This window comes from Tupaia chinensis, unplaced genomic scaffold, assembly GCF_000334495.1.
Source record: "Tupaia chinensis unplaced genomic scaffold, TupChi_1.0 Scaffold000279_1, whole genome shotgun sequence".
Classification (NCBI taxonomy): Eukaryota; Metazoa; Chordata; class Mammalia; order Scandentia; family Tupaiidae; genus Tupaia; species Tupaia belangeri.
The window spans coordinates 602400-621720 of record NW_006159762.1 but is presented as its reverse complement, the minus strand read 5'-3'; the positions used below and the strand labels follow the sequence as shown (position 1 = coordinate 621720).

Here is a 19321-nt window from a genome sequence, read left to right as displayed (position 1 = left end):
TCCTCACATTTACAGTATTTCTCTCCACTGTGGGTTCTTTGATGCCGATTTAGATGTGAGCTCTGTCTGAAACGTTCTCCACATTTCAGACACACATAGGGCTTCTCGCCTGTATGTGTTCGCTGGTGTTTAATAAGGGTTGCACTCTGACTGAAGCTTTTCCCACAGACTGAACATCCATAAGGCCTCTCCCCGGTGTGGATTCTCTGGTGTTTAAAGAGATCTGAACGCCGTTTGAAGCTCTTTCCACAGTTTTCACATTTATAAGGTCTTTCTTCACAGAATTGTCTCCGTGCCTCCAAAAGACCAGAACTAAGGACATTTTCTCCACTGTCAATAGACTTGTGAGGTTCTACCAAGTGATGTCTCACCATATTTAAATTCTGTCTGCATTTGTTCCTATATTCAGCACCATCAGCGGGCTTCTCTGTTGTCTGGACTCGTTGACAAAAAACAGAGTTGAAATTTCTTGCATTGCTTCCAAATTCATCATTTTTAGAGTCTCCCTTATCTTTGGAATCATTCTTGTTGAGCTCTGAGACAGTGGTGAGACCTTGCTCTTCAGGAGAATTTTCAAGTTTAAGTGATGAGGATTTTTCTAAGTGCATTTCTACTCTATTCTCATGGGTATCACCACACTCGGGAAAAACAGAGGTCTTTCCTTGAGATGCTTCTGGTAGCTGCCCCTGTGGCTCTGCTTCTTCTAAAATTTCTTGTTTTGCAATCAACTCTTGGGTCTCAGCTCTGGTTTCTGAACCTGAAACATTAAAATACAGATTTCTGGCATTACATTCCTGTGCAAGAGTGAACTAAACATCTGCTAACATAGAGACAATCTTAAAAATCCTTTATAAACACTATCCATTAAACCACCCCATAAGTTAAATAACTTTAACTTGTCAAATATGCACACACTTACCAGTGTAAACCCTGCTGCTTATGCGTATAGCCACCAGCCCATCTCCTCCCTCTGCCCCATTCCACTGTTGTATGAATCACAGTATCACGAGAGGTAAATCTGAACAGAGCACCTAGAAGAGCAGTGTTGCCTTTATCCCATACTTAAAGGATGGTTTAACAGCAATTCCATTCCTATGATGAATTATAAAGACAGACACAGCTGTGCTTCCAACGAAGGCAGGGTCAGGCTGAGAGATAAACCTAGGACTGGGTAAACATCTAGGAATAAGTGGGCCACGAGATTCCATTCCCCATTCCAGAATTTTTGCAGTTTACTCTTTAGGAAGACTTAACTATTGATACATAAATTCTGGATCAGGGACTTTAGGCACAGTTGAAACAGGAAATCACTCTCAAATTAGGGGAATCAAGTGAAAACTGATATAAAATTGACAGAACTTCAAAGTACTTTCCTCTGTGCAGGTCCAAACTTGTTTGCTCTAAAAGAATAAGCCAGGCAGAGCAAGAATGTTTACTTCTGTTGACAGGTCCAGCCACAAGCAGATACACAGAAGAGGCTTACATCAAGGATAAAATACCACAATGGCATCAGATTTCTCAATAGCAACATGGTAAACTAACTAGGAAAAAAACACTGTCTTCAAAATGATTTCTAACCTAGAATGTTACACATAGCCATCTCTGGTCTAAATGTGAGAGAGGAATAAAGACATTTCCAGACATGCAAAGTTTCAAAAGATTTAGTTCCCAAGAATATATTTTTTGGAAGATATTCTCCACCAAATCAAGAAGGTAAATCAAGGAAGAAAATGTTATGGGAGCCAGCAAAGAGAAAAGGAATTCCCAGGGTGATAGTGAAAAGGATGTCCTAGAACAACAGCTGTGTAACAGGCCCAGGGAAAAAATAGCATGTTCACACTGCAGCAGAGGAAGCTTCAGCAGGGATCTCTCCAAAGGGAGGAATAAAACTGGTAGCATTACCTGATGTTTGAACATACAGAGAAGAGTTTGACATTTCTAAGAGAGTTTGTGGGTGAAATCAGTGGTCAATGGTTATAAAAGTAGGAACATGCAAAATGAGACATTAAGAATTTCAGAGGCAAAAAGTTATAAAAGACAATGGGGCCAGGAAGTGACATGGTGTTTAAAGCTGGACCCCACATGGCTGACTTTGTGGTTTGAGTCCCAGACCCAGCACCTTGAAAAATATACTGGATGGGATCAGCAAATGGCATAATTATTACATTGCTGGTTTGAGTCCTGGACCTAGAATCTTGAAACTTACACTGGGTGTGTGTGTGTGCATGCTCAAAAAAATCACAAGAGGAGAAAGGATTGCAGCATGACCATCTCCTTTGGGGGGGTGATTTCTCGCTTTCTGTCTCTCCAGCAAGTGCATATGCCATATAGCAAAAGAATCTCTAAAAAAGCAAGGCCAGCAGGTGGTGTGGTGTTTAGGGCAGCTGGACTCCCACATGGCTAACTACAGTCCAAGTCCTGGACCTGGTAGCTTGCTTTCTCGCTTTACTTTTCTCTCTGTCTCTCTCTGGTCACATTCAAAAGTAGTAATAAATAAATAATTCTTTAAAAGAATAAACAAATACACTTATGTATATGCACTCAAAATAGCAAAAGAAGAGAAGGGATTGCAAAGTGATCATCCCCTAGGGTGGTGATTTCTCACTTTCCCTCCCTCTCTGTTTGTCTTTTTCTAGAGAGTGCTACTCCCTATTACAAACTAAAACTAAGTAAATTAAATTAAAAAGTAGAAGGGGCCAGCAGGTGGTATAGTGGTTAAGGTAAAGAATTCCCACATGAATGACTGTGGTTCAAGTCCTGGCAGCTTGGAAAGCACTTATGTGTGTGCCCCAAATCCCAGGAGGAAACTGAGAAGAGACTGCAACATAGCCATCCCCCCCTCCCCCAGAGGTATGATTTCTCATCTTCCCTCTCACTGTATCTCTCCATTGAATGCATGTGCCCTATGGAAAAACCTAAACTAACGAACTAACATTATGTGGCTGAGAATAGATAATAATGAAAGAGAGTAAGTTAATTAACTAAAAACACTGGTTTAACTATGAGGAAATTATATACTGCTAAGTATGTACATTTTGTAGGAATGAATTCTTTATAGGGCTGGCCTTATAGCCTAATGGTTAAGGGATCAGATACCAAATGTTTGACCACAGTTTGGGTCCCAGCCCTGGAGATTTGAAAAACATGTTGGGTGGATGTGTGTGCATGCCCCAGATCCTGACGAGATCGAAGAAGGGATTTTAGTGTGACCATGTCCCATGGGGGATGCTTTCTCTCTGTCTCTCTGTGTCTCTATCTGGCAAGTGCACACACTTTCTGGTAATTAAAGAAAAGTGAAAGAGATAACAAAAAATAGTGGTGGTGGTGGGGAAATAGCAAAATAAGCATCCTACTTAGAAATATGGAAATAGGGGGCCTGCAAGTGGCATGGTGATTAAGGTGCATGCCCAAGATCCCGAGAGGAGAATAGAGGAGAAGGGATTACGGCGTGGCCATCCCCCCTGGGGGTGATTTCTCTGTCCGTCTGGTGGCATGCACCCTATAGTAAAAACCTCTCCAAAAAAAGAAAAAAAAAGAAGTGCAGGAGGTAGTGAGGCAGTGGAAGGCAAACTGCAGCATTAAACAAGGTAGTCAGGGTAGCCTCACGAAAAGGAGCAATTTGAGTAAATACTTGAAGCAAGTCAGGAATTTGGTTAGTGGAGATCCAGAAGAAGGCTACTCTAGGCAGACAGGTCAACAAGCACAAAGAACAGGAAGCAGCTTGCCTGGGATTTTTAGCAACTGCAAGGCAGTGTGGCCAGAGCAGAGTGGAGAAGGTGCAGAGCAAGGGATGGGTGGTTAAGCCTCAATCCACCTGACATCACAGGCCAACAGCTTTTACCCTGTGTGAAATGGGAGCCACCACAGGTCCTGAGCAGTGACGTGACCCAACATCTAAAACATTTGGGCTGTAAAGACCTCATGCCATCAGCTGATAAATACCAAGTACTAATGAGAATGTGGAAGGAAAAAATGCTTTCATATCCTTCTGATAGGCATATAAATAGGCTAGTAGGTCCTTGGACAGCAAAACTGGCACTTATCACAGTATATTCTCTTCAGAAATTACTGTACATGGGGCTGGTAGGTAGCATGGTGATTAAGGCACTAGACTCCCACATGGCAGACGATGGTTTGAGTACTAGACCTGGTGGCTTGCTTTCTCACTTCCCTTCCTCCTTTCCCTCTTCCTTTCCTTCCCTTCCCTTCTCTTCCTTTCCCCTCCCTTTCCCCCTCCCTCCCTCCCTTCTCTCTTTCTCTCACACTTTGCCCCTCTCTGGTCAAATTTAAATAAATAAATAAAGTTAAATAAAATAATTCAAAAAAAAAAAAAAGAAAAACCAACTCCTATACATAAACACGGGGAGAAATGTATGAAAGTGTTCAATGTAATCTTATAACACCCATGGATACAATGGACAGAAGCATTTTGGAATATTCATATAGTGAAATATATAGGTGTTAAAAAAAAGAGCCATATGGGGCCAGCATGGTGGTTAGAATGCTGGATTCCCACATGGCAGACCATGGTTTGAGTCTTGGACCTGGTAGGTTGTTTTCTCACTTTCTTTGTCTCTCTCTATCTCCCTTTCTCTCTCTGTTTCTTTATGGTCAAATTCACTTTCCTTCTCTCCTTCTCTCTGGTCAAATTAAAAATTAATGATAAATAGGGACCAGCAATTGGCATAATGGCTATGTTGCTGGACTCCCATATAGCCAATCGAGGTTTGAGTCCTGGACCTGGTGGCTTAAACTCACGTTTAAGGACACGTGTGCGTGTGTGCCCAAGATCCCGAGAGGAGAATGGAGGAGAAGGGATTGTGGCGTGGCCATCCCCCCTGGGGGGGTGATTTCTCGCTTTCTGTCTCTCTGTCTCTGTCTTTCTGGCGAGCGCATGCGCCCTATAGCAAAAACCTCTCCCCCCCCCCAAAAAAAATAATAATAATGATAAATAATTATTTTTTTAAAAAGGAGCTACATGTATCAGCATGAATAAATCTCAAAAATGTAATGTTGAGTAAAAAGAAACATACAGTAATGATATATATAGTCCATGGCTGCAAGAACAGGAAACATACATGGAAATGATCAATGCCACAATTAGGATACTGGTTACTTCTGAAGAAAGAGAGAACAGCTTCAAGGTGGATACAAACGGCTCCACCTATAGCTGTAACATTCTGGGAGGAAAAGCCAATATGATCAAATATTAAGATCTGATAAACCTGGCTGATAGATATATAGATGCTAATTTTGCTCATAAAAAAACAAAACAAAACAAAACAAAACAAAAAAAACTTTTCTGTATGTATGAAACACTAGAAGTAAACCAAAATGAAGACATGAATCTATTACTTAATAATGCACAATAGAGAGGTTCTGCCTGGGTCACAAAACAAACTCCATAGCTCTCAGACAATGTCTGTGAATGGCAGCCTGGTCAGGGATCACAGTGAACCCAGCCCTGTACAAACCACACACTGCTACAAACCAGCAGAGGGACAGCACTCACTAGGCATGACTGTGCTCCCGCCATCCTTATGTGTGCTCTCCCTGAAGTCCTTTTGAGCTGTGTCCAGCCGCTCCCACTCCTCCCAGGTTAGAGACACAGCCACATCTTCGAATGGCACCAACCCCTGCAACAACACAAGATCCCCGTTCAGTATCTGCTGTCTCCGGACACTGCTCCCACTTGTGTCAAGATGAGGCCAGACTACAGAAGGTAAAAGAGGAAGTTCTGAGAATCAAGTGACAACCAGCTGTGGATCTTTGCCAATGAGTTCTATGCTGACCAGAAGTATCAAAGGGAACAATGACAGAGGCTGACATTGTCTTGTAATTCTGAAAGGCCTTTCTGTGGATTGTCCACCAACTTTGGGTAGGTAGAAGCAATGTATTTACTTAAATTGTATCACTTAGATATATAAAAATGGAAACCCAATATAAATGAAAAAGAAACACATAAGCAGACAGTCTAATGCTGGCTCTCTGAGACATTAGGAAAATGGATACAAATATCTGAAGAATGAAGGTTCCTAACCACAGCAGGTGCTCAGCAATATTTCCTTTTCCTTCCCTTGACTGCTTCACAATAAAATAAGTATCCAACAAGCTTATCTTCTAAGATGGCTTATTTAGATGAAGGCTAACCATTCACAAAGGTTAAACCCCCAATCCTCAGAAGGGAAAGTTTCTGAGGTGAGAGAGATAGGTGTTGAGGTTCAGTGATGGCTCATAAATGGACTCCGAGGCTTTCTGGCTCACTGTATTTTATTTTTTTGAATGTTTCAATGTTTACTCTTATTTATGCTGTTGTTTTATTGACAAAGGGTGTATGCAATCACAGAGAATGAGAGAGCAGAAATGGGATATGGCCACACTACAGTCCCTTTCCCTTCACATCTCCGACCTGTCAGGACTTTGGGAACACATGTATACAGGCCCAACATGTTTCTCAAGCTACCAGGGCTGGGATTAGAACTGCGGTGGGCCATATGGGATCTGGCTTTCTATGCAAAGCTATGCTGTGCTATGGAGCCAGACCTTGACTCACTTTACTCTGTGTGTGTGTGTTTTACTTTCTGTATGACATTTCAACATCTTAAAAAGAAAATTCTCACTTAAGAAATAATGCACAGGGCTCAGCCTTTCAGGCATGCCTCTGAAAGACCAAGTGACCTGCTCCATTTGCCGCAGATACCCCAGGAGGCAATATTCCTCGGCATTAATCACCCCAGGACCAGCTACCAGGCAACTACAGTCCACCCCTAGGTGCCCACTAAAATGATTCAGACTTGCCAGTTTTAAATTGCTCACCTGCACTGCCCTGCCTTGCCTTTCTTGGGGAAATTCCAATAAAGGTCGTGGCTTAGGCTCTCCCCTCACTTTTGACCTTCTGCCTCCTAGTGGTCATTAGTGTTTTCCAATGTGGCCCTGCATGCCATGCTGTGCCTCCTCTCTAGGACTTGTGAATATAGTAAGTTTTTTCCTGAGCCTCTCCCATGGCTGTACCTGACTGACCATCTTGTAAGAAAATAGAAATACTACCTTGCAATGGTTCCCTCTCTCCCTCAAATAGCAGAGCCCATCACTCACCATCCCTTGTTTATATCACGTTGAAACCCATAGAACAACCCTCACTACAGAGTGTGAGACATGATAGCAGGGATTGTAGAGAGTGACAATAAGTGCAAAAAAACCTTCCTGGGACTCCTCCCACATCCGAGATGGCTGGCCGTCTCCTTGGGTTCCCACTGGCCTGAGCAACTTGTACCTTCCCTTATAATTTGGTTTCTTCCTGTCCTTGCTGCTAATTCAATGACGACTATGACAGTAAGAATGAGATTGGAAATCAAAAGGTAACCCTGCCTGAATCTCATTGCTGCTTCTCTCACACTCTTCCCAGCCAGGAACTGTGGCACTGGGGTTAGGGGCATGGATTGTGGGACCTGTTACACGAGTCTGAATTCTACTTCTCTCTTTAAAATTTTTGTCAGAGGGCACACGCACTTGCTGGAAAGAGGAAAAATGCACCCCCAACGGGGCATGGTCATACTGCAATACCTTCTCCATTTTCCCATCATGTCATGATTTTGGCACACAAAGTGGCTGGAGCTGGGATTCAAATCAAGCAGTCAACTCCTTGGGATCAGGTTCCCCTAACTAGGAAGCCATGGGACTGACTCTGAATTCTAGTTCTCTACTTACTCATTATGGGACCTTAGGCAACTTGAGAAAATCTTCTTGGTTATACTTATACTTTACCTTTCTCCTCCTGGGCCCACCATCCTCCCCCCGCCCCACCTTTTATTTAACATCAAGACTTTCAGAAGAAATGAAGGATGGACTGCATATCCTTCAGGAAAGCCTCTACAAATATTCCTTCTCCCAACAAAGCTTTTGTAAGGCTAGCCAGCCATTAATTTGTAATTACAGCTAAAAGACATTCTGGGAACAGAGATATAGAGTTGCAAATCAAGTGTAGACCTGAGTAGGCTGACATCTCATCTGGGGAGTTTAACCAGAGGTCTCCTATCTCCAGATGGAAGGACAATGACTGATGCAGAGTCTTCAGGCAGGGATAAGTGTGTGTCCACTCTAACTGACAGAAATGCAGAACCCAAACCTCTAAAACTCTATGCCTTAGATCAGTGAGTCTAAACTGGAGGTGATTTTGTACCCCAGAAGACACCTGGCAATGCTGAGGACATTTTTAGTTGTCACAAGTGGTTGTGGTGGGGGTGACTGCCATCTAGTGGGCAGAGGCCAGGGATGCTGCTAAACGTTATATAATGCACAGGACAGCTCCCATAACAGAGAAGTATCTGGCCCAAATGTCACTAGTGCCAAGTTTGAGAACTTCGTCTTTGAACATAACCAAAACAAGAAATGTATTTTAATTTCACCAGAGAGGGACAGATGAAGAGAGAGAGAGAGGGAAAGTGAGAAAGCAAACCACATGGTCAGCATGTGGGAGTCTAACACCCTTACCCACCATGTCACCTGCCAACCCTCTTGTCTAGAAATGTTTTTGGTTTTTTTTTGGAGAGATTTTTTTTTGCTATAGGGCGCGTGCGCTCGCCAGACAGACAGAGAGAGACAGAGAGACAAAGCGAGAAATCACCCCCCAGAGGGGATGGTCACGCCGCAATCCCTTCTCCTCCATTCTCCTCTCGGGATCTTGGGCACGCATGCACACGCACCCGGCATGAGTTTTAAGCCACTGGATCCAGGACGCGAACTGTGGTCGACTACGTGGGAGTCCAGCGACATAGCCATTACGCTAACTGCTGGTTCCCAGTCTAGAAATGTTTTAAGATTAACTTTTTTTTTCTTTTTTTGGAGAGGTTTTTAGCTATAGGGCGCATGTGCTCACCAGAAAGACAGAGAGAGACAGAGAGAAAGAAAGTAAGAAATCGCACCCAAGGGGGATCCACACCGCAATCCCTTCTCCTCCATCCTCCTCTTGGGATCTTGGGCACGCACATGAGTTTAAGCCACCGGGTCCAGGACTTGAACCGCAGTCGACTACATGGGAGTCCAGCGACATAGCCATTACGCTAACTGCTGGTCCCGAAAGATTAACTTTTCATATTGACAATGATGGTGAATTGTTTCTTAGAAACAGCATACTCAAAGAATGTTTCAAGGGCCAGCTCTATGGCCAGGATCCTGACAGAGTGGAGAACTGGAGGAAAATGATCCCAGCATGACCAGACCCCACTAGAAGAAGATGCTTCCTGCCCCACTGCATGTATGTATATGCTTTCTATCATGAATAAAAATAAATTAAAAACAAAAACTGGGGCCATCCTGTGGTATAGTGGTTAAGGCGACTCAAACATGTGGGTTAAGTCCCAGACCTGGCAGCTTGAAACACACTGGGTTGTGTGTGCTTGTGTGTGCCCAAAATCCTGAAAAGAGGAAGACATGCAGGAGAAGGAGTTGTAGCATGGCCATTTACCATGAGGGGATGCTTTCTCACTTTCCCTTCCTGTTCCTTTGGGTGGTGAGCACATGTGCCCCTCAGGCAAAATGAAAAGAAACACACAACTTGTATTTAAAAACCAGTAATGGGGGCCAGTAGATAGCATGGGGTTAAGGTGCGGGACTCCCATATGGTCGACTACGGTTTGTGTCCCAGACTTGGTGGCTTGCTTTCTCACTTTCTCTCTCTCGCTCTCTCTCGTAACTGCATGTGCCCTACGGAAATTTAAAATAATAATAATAATAGTAAATAAATTAAATAAATAATTCTTTTTAAAAAATAATAATGGAGGGCCTGCAGGTGGTGTGATGGTTAAAGATGCTGGACTCCAACATGGCTGAGTCTCTCACGTGGTTAGACAGCTTGCTTTCTCACTTTCTTTCTCTTTCTGTCTTCCTGTGGTCAAATTAAAATAATAAAGAAAGTTAAATAATAAAAAATGTACGCTATTAAAAAAAATAACAGTAATGCAAAGACTTTCTCAATACTACTTTATTTTTCTAAGTACTCTTCTGAAGGCCTCTGCATTTTAGTATCTGCAAAACCAAAAATAACTAGGACTATAAATAAGATCTACACAAGTACATAGCAGTGGACCAGGAGTCAAAGGCAGAAGCTGCCTTCTGTTATTATTCGACTAAATAACGTCCTTTTACAAATGAGGAAACAGAAGCTACATGACTAAGAAACTAGTCAAGGCTAGAAAAGGTAGATATGGTTACTAGAACCTGAATCTCCTAACTCCCAGGCCAGCGCTTTTCCTATCTTAAGTAGTTGTGTGACTTTAAATCTTTTTTCTGACCATAATTTATGTTTACAATGAGAGAAAATGGCATCACTAAGGCATGTTTCAGCTACAGGTTTTTGTTTTAAATTGCTGCAAATAACCACATTCTAATGCCAAATATTAATGACTTTTGGCTTATATACACCACAGCTCGCTTTCATTCTTCTGGTTAAGGAAAAACAAAATGAAATATAACAGCATGTTGCAGTGGCACTGTTTAAAAACTACATTAAAAGACACGGGGGAGGGAGGGGTCCAGCAAATGGCTTAATGGTTACGTCACTGGACTCCCACATAGTTGACCACCGTTCAAGTCCTGGATCCAATGGTTTAAAACTCACACTCGGTGTGTGTGCACACATGCCCAAGATCCCCGAAAGGTGAATGGAGGAGAAGGGATTGCAGTGTGGACATCCCCCCGGGGGATGATTTCTGTCTCTCTGTCTCTCCAGGGAGCGCGCGTGCCCTATACTAAAAATCTCTCAAAAAAAAAAAAAAAAAAAAAGATACAGAGGGAATCTTCCAAGATATTCTTTGGAAACAAAGTACTGGGAATCCTCTCTCCATCTCTGGTCAAATTTTAAAAAATAGATTTAAATAAAAATAATTCTTTTTAAAATTTTGTTTAACTTTATTTATTTATTTAAATTTGACCAGAGAGTGACAGAGTGAGAAAGACAGAGAGAGAAGGAAAGTGAGAAAGCAAACCGCCAGGTCCGGGACTCGAACCACAAGTCGGCCATGTGTGAGTCCAGCACCTTTAACCACACCACCTGCCAGCACCAAGTAAAAATAATTCTTACCAAATAAATAAATAACACCTGCCCAAAGTGGTGTGAGAAAGTCAATATGCTGCTTATCCCAATGACATTCCTTTCTTCCCACCTTTAAAACCAACGTCGGAGAACTCTGATCAGCTGTTTAAAGGTGCTGATAAAATGACCTTTTAAGGTTTTAACAGAGAAGTAATATGGAGTTAGGTTCATCAATATAAAAGGTCATCAGGGGGCTGGCAGGTGGCATGGTGGTTAAAAGCGCTGGACTCCCGTATGGCTAGCCACGGATCCAGTCCTGGACCTGGCAGCTTTCTCTCACACTCTCACTCTGTCCCACTCTGGTAAAAAATTATAAATAAATAAATAAAGTTCAAAGAATTCTTTAAAAAGATGGAATTAAATAAGTCTTTTTTTTTTTAATTAAGTAAGTCTTTAAAAAACAAAAAACAAAACCAACAGTAAGTCATCAGTTAAAAATTCTGAATAACAGCAATTTACCAAGATCACGTTTCTGCCAATATCTTAACACTGACACATTAAATCTCTAATTCTCAGTTGTGCCCCTCCCCCATCAAATTCAAATAAATAAATAAAGTTGGATAAAATAATTAAAAAATAAAAACTACTGGAGTCAGCAGGTGGCGCGGTGGTTAAGGATGCTGGACTCCCACATGGTCGACAACAGTTCAAGTCTTGGAGCTAGCGGCTTGTTTTCTCACATTCTCTCGGTCCCTCTTTGGTCAAATTAGTTAAGTAAGTAAGTAAATAAAGTTAAATAAAATAATTACCAAAAAAATCTATTACAGTTAATTGTGACATTGGTCCAGCAGCAACTAAAAGGGATGAAATAACAAGAAACAAAAAGTGCAGAATTAGGTAAACTGGCTGTCCCTCAGTGAAACAAGACTAATTATTTAACGTACCACGGTATTTTATGAATTAAAACGAATTATACTGAACCTGCTTTTGCTGAAAGCCCACCAGTGCTGCATTGCAAACTCTTCATGGATTAAAAGGAAATCTTTGTAGATCGAAAAATAAAAAGGGAAAATCACTATTGTTATGTCTCCAAGCCATAAAAAAAAATAAAAAAAAATAAAAATCCTCACGTTCCAAGTAGTGAGGAACCACTGTTCTAAAATAAGTAGCTTACGGACATGAGGTCACTTTATTTTTATATTGACATCTTTCTCAGTCTGGTAAAACGAGGTGTCTTACGTGCATAAACAGAAATCGGTGTCGGTTCTATGTGGAGGTCTGTAATTAGCGTCATTTCTTAAATAGATTTCCAAGGGAAGGAAAGAAAGTTCACACACATTACACGAAAAGAAATAAGGAAGGAAAGAATGTCTGAGACTGAGTATCGCCCGCGCTCCCACCAGTGCTCACCTCGGGTGAGGTCCCATCCAGCGCTCTCTGAACGGCCCGCACCACGGCCACAGCCTCCTCCCCGCTCTCCCCGCAGTGCTCTCGCACCCAGGCCTGCATCTCCTCGGGCAGGATGGTCAGGAACTGCTCCAGCACCAGCAGCTCCAGGATTTGCTCTTTGGAGTGCATCTCGGGCCTTAGCCACCGACGGCAAAGCTCCCTGAGCCGGCTCAGAGCTTCTTCAGGTCCAGCCACCTCTTGGTAACGGAACTGCCTAAAATGCTGTCGAGAAGTTTCGGGGTCCTGCCAAGCCCCAGGTTGGTCTGACTCCCCACCTCTGGGTGAGTCGTCCTCCACCTTCACTACCAAAAGTCTCTCCGGTGGGGGCGGCGTGGCGACCCTGGACCTCGCAGCCATCATCCAGGCTTCCACCTTGCCGTTACTGCCGCGCCTCGGGGCGATCAAGCTCCAATTCATCTTTCTCTGGCATGAGCTGACATTCCCGAAGTCTTGCTTTCAGATGAGACGAGCGTAAACCCAAAGTGCTCAGCAGCCCTCCCTAGAGCAGGGGCGCACCACTGTACTGTCTCCAAATCCGCTCTCCCTCCTAGCACAGTTCTTGCTTCTAGAACCTGCTTAATCCTGAGACCCAAAAGAACTAAGTGAAAAATCCAGGAAGGAAGTGCGTCGCCGGCTACCTGTGGTGCCCACTTCCGGCTCTTCCTGGGTCTCTCTAGCCGCTCCGGAGGATGAGTTGCGTCTCGGTGGCTTACTGTTCTCGCTCCCCGGGCGGATGCCAGTCCTGGACCGCTTCCCGCAGTCAGTCAAAGAAAATTGCGCGCTTCCGAGCAGGTGGCCAAGCGCGGGCGCAGGGAACTTTTAGGATTGGGAAAAATAAATATTTTTAAGTGCAGCCATGTACGTCAAATGTTACCGCTTCTGATCTTCACAAAGATGAGGAAACTGAGGCTCAAAAGAATTGTGTCTTACCGGATGTTAAGTCGCTGGTGTCTTGATGAATGAGACCAGCGTGCCCATTTCAAACTCCAGCACTCAGGCCTGTCTTCTACCGCTTCAATATTGATTTATTGTATATATAGTTTTGCCTAAAGCTACCTTGTTTGTTCACTCATTCAAGAAACCCACCTGACCTCTTCCTACTGTGCGTCTATTCCCAAAAATGCATAAAGTCAAATTTATGTATTTTAACTTTTTTTATTTTTATTTGAACTTTTTTAGAGATTTTTACTATCGGGTGCGTGCACTTGCCAGAAAGATATTCTCCTCTCAGGATCTTGGGCACGCACACACACGCGCCTGGCGTGGGTTTAAGCCACCGGGTCTGGGACTCAAACTGCGGTTGACTACATGGGAATCCAGCAACATAGCCATTACACCAACTGCTAGTCTCCAAATTTATATATTGTTGGTCTATGCCATAGCACCTCCCTGGCGCATTGCAGAGCACCCAGTGGGCTTTCAACTGTCCAATATCTACTGAGTACCCATCACCCACAGAAATAGGTGGGTCCCTTGGGGCCAGCAGGTGATGTGGTGGTTAAGGGAGCTGGACTCCCATGTGGACAACCAGGGTTCAAGCCCTGACCTGGTAGCTTGCTTTCTTACTTTCTCTCTCTCTGGTCAAATTAATACTACTACTACTACTACTAATAATAATAATAATAAATTAAATTAAATAATTATTAAAAAAATAAATAAGTGGGCCCCTGCCCTTCTTTACAGGGAGGTGTATGCAGGTAGTTGAAGGGTGTAATGTGGAACAGCTAGGCTGTAGTAACAAGGGCATCACAAATTGGGTGGCTTAAACAGCAGACATTTTTGTCTCAGTTCTGGAGGCTAGACGTGTGAAATTATGTGGCCTACAGGACTGGTTGCTTCCAAGGCTCACGGGAAGAATCTGCTCATGTCTTATTGCATCTCTTCTGGCTCATGTTGGTTTGCTAGCAAATTTCTGGCATTTTTTGGCTAGTAGAGGCATCATGCTAATCTCTGCCTTCATCTTCATATGACAATCTCATTGTATGCCTGGTCTGTCTCCAAATTTTCCCTTTTTATACAGACACCAGTAGATTAGGGCTCATATTAATAACCTCATTTTTAAAAATTTTTTGCCATAGGCTGCATACACTCACTGGAGAGAGAGAGGGGGAAAGTGAGAAATCAACCCCACCCCCACAGCAGATGGCTACACTATTCCCTTCTCTTCCATTCACCTCTCAGGATTTTGGGTATGCCATGTGTGTGTGTCCAGCATGATCTTCAAGTCACCAGGTCCTTGACTTGTACCATGGTGGGAGTCATGTCTTAACCACCATGTCACCTGCTGGCCCCACTGTTAACATCATTTTAATTTGGTAAGGACCCTATCTCTAAATGAAGTTACCTTCATAGTTACTGGGGGTTAGGACTTCAACATATCAATTTCATGGGGACACAAGTCAAGCCTTAACATTATGCATTGTACAGATACATTATATACGTTTCTGAGAAGCCCTTAGGTTATACAGAGACAGTGGAAGGTAGCCACAAGGCAGAGGGAGAAGAGCAAGAAGCCAGGCTGCCACCACTGCCATCACCATGCCTGCTGAGCATCTGCGGCCTTGATGATCCATGGTTTCCAGAGAAACCACCAAGACTTCTCCTTTGGGTCCTGAAAACAGATGGCAGCCAAGATGCACATCATGAAGTCGGTGGATGTGGAGAAGTTAGCGGATGTGGAGAAGTTAGCTGTGAATTCAATATGCTGTAGCTCCCTGAAATGATGTTTAGAAACAATATTTTAAGAATCCAACATGGCACTGGCTTTGGTATGAGTTCAATGTCACATATGTGTGAATAACTACCAAAGGATGCTTAAAGTAGCCTGTGCTAAGAGTGGCAGGAAAGAAGGATGGAAGGCAAATATTCCAAAGAGGTTATTAAACCATATGATTGGACCTATACTACAGATTATAAGGGGACTGTCCCGACCCAGGGGGACAGCCGAACAGGTTTCCTGAGTGAAGGAGTGAGAGCCGGGACAAGCGGCGTAGTGTTACAACACGGAGACGACAGTGTCGTCCATTTATTGTGGGCAGCACGGTACAGCACAGAAACAACGCAGTGTCACAGCTCTTAAGGGTCGCGTCGTCTACTGTGAGCAGCACGGAGATGATGCAGTGTCACATCTCTTAAGGGTCGTCCGAGACGATGTAGTGTTACAGCTCTTCAGGGTCTCCCAGGTCGTCTGGAGACGATGCAGTGTCAGCTCTTCAGGATCGTCTGGAGACTGCGCGGTGTTTCAGCTCTTCAGGCTCTTCAGTTGTCATCTTCCCAGTCGTCGTCGTCCTGGTCATTGTCGTCTGGCTACTGTGGGCCAGGCATCGTGGTTATATACACTCTGGTGGGTTGTAAATGGTGGGCTGTGATTGGTTGTAAATGGTGGGCCGTGATTGGTTGTAAGCAGTGGGCTGTGATTGGTTGCTTTTGGAACAATCATGAGGTGCCGGATATGCAAATTTGAGGGATTCTAGTGGCCAATCAGAGCAAGGTTTTGAAGGTCAGGTTTTTGGAAGGGAACCAATCATGGTAATTGTTTGCTCTCTGAGAAATCTCAGCAGACTCGCTGGTGCACAGCCTCCCACAGGGGACATTACTTGGGGAATCTTTTTTTTTTTGAAGAGGTTTTTGCTATAGGGCATGTGTGCTCACCAGAGAGAGACAGAGAGACAGAAAGCGAGAAATCAACCCCGTCCCCCAAGGCAGGTGGTCACACTATAATCTCTTCTCCATTCTCCTCTTGGGATCTTGGGCATGCAGCACATGTGCCTGGCATGAGTTTAAGCCAGCAGATCCGGGACTCGGACCACAGTCGACTCCATGGGAGTCCAGCAACTTAGCCATTATGCCATCTGCTGGTCTCTTGAGAATCTCTGAAGTAAAGGTTAAGAAGTTCTCTTGTCTGAGGATAAACTTCATGATCATGGAGTTTCACGCCTGAGTGTGAAAATTAGAGTAATGCCTTCTAGCTTTTTCCTGCTGTTGCGGTTTTTCTTGAGAATTGATGGGGTGTTTATCAGGATGAATGATACAAGACTCTACTATGAGGCTGACAAGACCTGCATGTTAGAAAAATATACATCACGAGAGAGCAAAATTGCTAATTTAATGCCTGTTCCACCTTCCCTCTTCACGGAACCTAATGAAATATCACAGCATTTACGAATCAAAGAAGCAATTTGTGAGAAGTTACTATTTCCAGAAAGAATTGACATTAAACCTACATACTTGCAAGAAAATACTCCCATGTATAGAATGTGATACAACATAAGCACACTGTAGAATCTGACTGGACACCTTTGTTGTTTGTGAGGGGGTATTTTTTATTATCAGAATTAAATGCCTTGTTTATGTGCAGACTTTTCTGTAGCTTTAAATGAAAAAAAAAAAAGATCATTGTAAGCAGAGTCCACTAAAATTTTTTTTGAGAGTTTTGTTTTGTTTTGTTTTGTTTTTGCTATAGGGCGTGTGCACTCGCCAGACAGACAGAGAGAGACAGAGAGATAGAAAGTGAGAAATCACCCCCCAGGGGGGATGGCCGCACCACAATCCCTTCTCCTCCATTCTCCTCTTGGGATCCTGGGCACGCACACACACGCGCCCAGTGAGTTTAAGCCACCGGGTCTGGGACACAAACCACGGTCGACTATGTGGGAGTCCAGCGACACAGCCATTACGCTAACTGCTGGTCCCTAAAAATTTTTTTTTAATGTAGGCAGTGGAAGGTGATATTCTAGTGTAAAAGAAGGAAAAAGAACTGAGAGCTACCACCAATTCTCCTATCTCACAGAATAATCAAGGAAAATTACCCAGCCTTCTCCACTTTCTACCTCACAGACACTTTGCCCATCCCATTCTGCACAGTACAATTCATAATGAACATGACCATTATTGAGCACTTGTTATGCCCTAAGAACTCTGATGGGGGACTAGCAGATAGCATAATGGTTAAGTTGCTGGAGTTCCATATAGTTGACTATGGTTCGAGTCCCAGACCCAGTGGCTTAAAACTCATGCTGGGTGCATGTTTGTGCATGCCCAAAGTCCTGAGAGGAGGATGGAGGAGAAGGGGGCCACCCTTCTTGGGGGTGATTTCTCACTTTCTGTCTCTGTCTGTCTCTGTCTTTCTGGTGAATGCACATGCCCTATAGACCACGGTTTGCATCCCAGACTGGGTGGCTTAAAACTCATGACAGGTGTGTGTGCGTGTGTGCCCAAGATCCTGAGAGAATGGAGGAGAAGGGATTGCGGCATGGCCATCCCCCCTGGGGGGGGTGATTTCTCACTTTCTGTCTCTGTCTGGGGAACGCATGCACTATATAGCAAAAACAAAACAAAACAAAAAAAAACCTCTCAAAAACAAAAAAATACTCTGAAGGACTATAACCCAGTCTTCACAACAAGCCTAGTGCCAGTAACTGAAAACCAAAGAAAATAATGAATTTACCCAAAGTTTACACTGCTAGTATATGGCAGAGCTGGTACTGGAACAGAATAGCAATACCTAACTCTCTATTCTTGTATTGGCTTAGTTTTTATTCCAAATCTTTACTTTAGGGACAACTTGGAGAGTTATTTAGCTCAACTTTGAGTGACTTACTACAAAAAACTATGGATTAGAAGTTGGAAAACTTGGGGCCAGCAGGTTGCATAGTAGTTGTGGCACTAGACTCCCACATGGCTACTGTGGTTCGAGTCCTGGAGATGGTGGCTTGAAAATCGTGCCAGGCATGTGTGCACTCATGCCCCAAATCCCAGGAAGAGAATAATGGAGAAGGTATTGTGGTGTGGCCATCCCACCTGGGGGAGGGGGTGATTTCTCCCTTCCCCCTCACTGTCTCTGTTTCTCCCTGACAAGTGAATTTGCTCTATGGCCAAAGTCTTAGAAAATGAAAAATGTTGGAATTCTTAAACCTTGTTTTGCCAAAAGGTTAAGATACGGTTTTAGAGAAGTCATTTAAATAACATGAGACCCTTTTTTTTTTTTTAGTTTTTGGTATAGGGCATGTACACTCACAAGAGCAGGGGTTGGGTGGGAGTGAAAAAAACCATCCCCTGGGACCAGCAGATGGCATAATGGTTATATCGCTGGACTCCCATGGAATTGACAGTGGTTTGAGTCCTGGACCCCGAGGCTTAAAACTCACTGGCAGGTGTGTGTGCATGCCCAACAAAATCCCAAGAAGAGCATGGAGAAGCGTTTGTGGCATGGCCGTCTCTGTCCACACACTCCTGCCCCCTCCCCCCCGTGTGTTATTTTTCACTTTCTATTTCTATGTCTCTTGTCTCTCTGGCGAGTGCACGCACCCTATAGCAAAAACCACTCTCACTCAAAAACCAAACCAAACAAAACAAAAACGCCCACCCCCCAGGGGGATGCTCACACTGCAATTCTTTCTTCTCCACTCTGCTCTTGGGATTTAGCAGATGCATACGAGCCCGCCTATTGTTTTTCAAGCCGCCGGTTTGGGACTCGAACCGCCTTATGGGATCCACCTACCCGAGCCACTACGCCACTGGGCTGGCCTGAGGATATTAACTTTTATGCTCGCTGTCCAATAGCTTGTAACCAGCAAAGTTTTTGGAAAACTATACACCATAAGCAAGTGAGGAATCTTTAAGGCTGGGACGCCCTCGATTATGGAAGGTCAGCGTCTGCAACGCCGCTCTATTAGTCGGGACTGACGGCTCCGGTCCTTCTCTGCCCAGCCAGGAAGCCGGCCGGTTCTCCTATACGCGGCCTTTACGCTAAGCGCCCAAGGATACGCTTCCCTGACCCGCTGCATTCTGATAGGCCCGCGAGACCGAGGCGGCCACGAGAGCCGCGGCCGTATTGGCTAAACA

At 43.9% G+C, this 19321-nt stretch overlaps 1 protein-coding gene and 1 pseudogene across 2 annotated transcripts; one reads left to right on the top strand and one right to left on the bottom strand.

The window, feature by feature from the left end:
• Window positions 1-580: 580 nt before the first annotated feature.
• ZNF394 (zinc finger protein 394) lies at window positions 581-13095 on the bottom strand. 2 transcript variants are annotated; one of them, XM_027772511.1, is made up of 2 exons: window positions 12440-13095; window positions 581-757 (listed from the first exon to the last, which is right to left on the bottom strand). In XM_027772511.1, the coding sequence occupies exons 1-2, from the start codon at window positions 12893-12895 to the stop codon at window positions 725-727; spliced, it is 489 nt and encodes a 162-aa protein (XP_027628312.1). In that variant the 5' UTR covers window positions 12896-13095; the 3' UTR covers window positions 581-724. The 2 variants fall into 2 exon arrangements, with proteins under 2 accessions (XP_027628312.1, XP_027628311.1); XM_027772510.1 differs by lacking the exon at window positions 581-757 and adding an exon at window positions 5391-5636.
• Window positions 13096-15042: 1947 nt separating this feature from the next.
• LOC102488800 (TIP41-like protein) lies at window positions 15043-16738 on the top strand (annotated as a pseudogene).
• The last annotated feature ends 2583 nt before the right edge of the window (window positions 16739-19321 follow it).

What these genes read in the sequence shown, in the direction of transcription:
- ZNF394 (XM_027772510.1), bottom strand. Translation starts at nt 12,895, where the DNA reads ATGAATTGGAGCTTGATCGCCCCGAGGCGCGGCAGTAACGGCAAGGTG. An exon ending in TGGATGGGACCTCACCCGAG is followed by an intron (nt 5,637 to 12,439) that starts GTGAGCACTGGT and finishes GTGTTGTTGCAG; the next exon opens with GGGTTGGTGCCATTCGAAGA.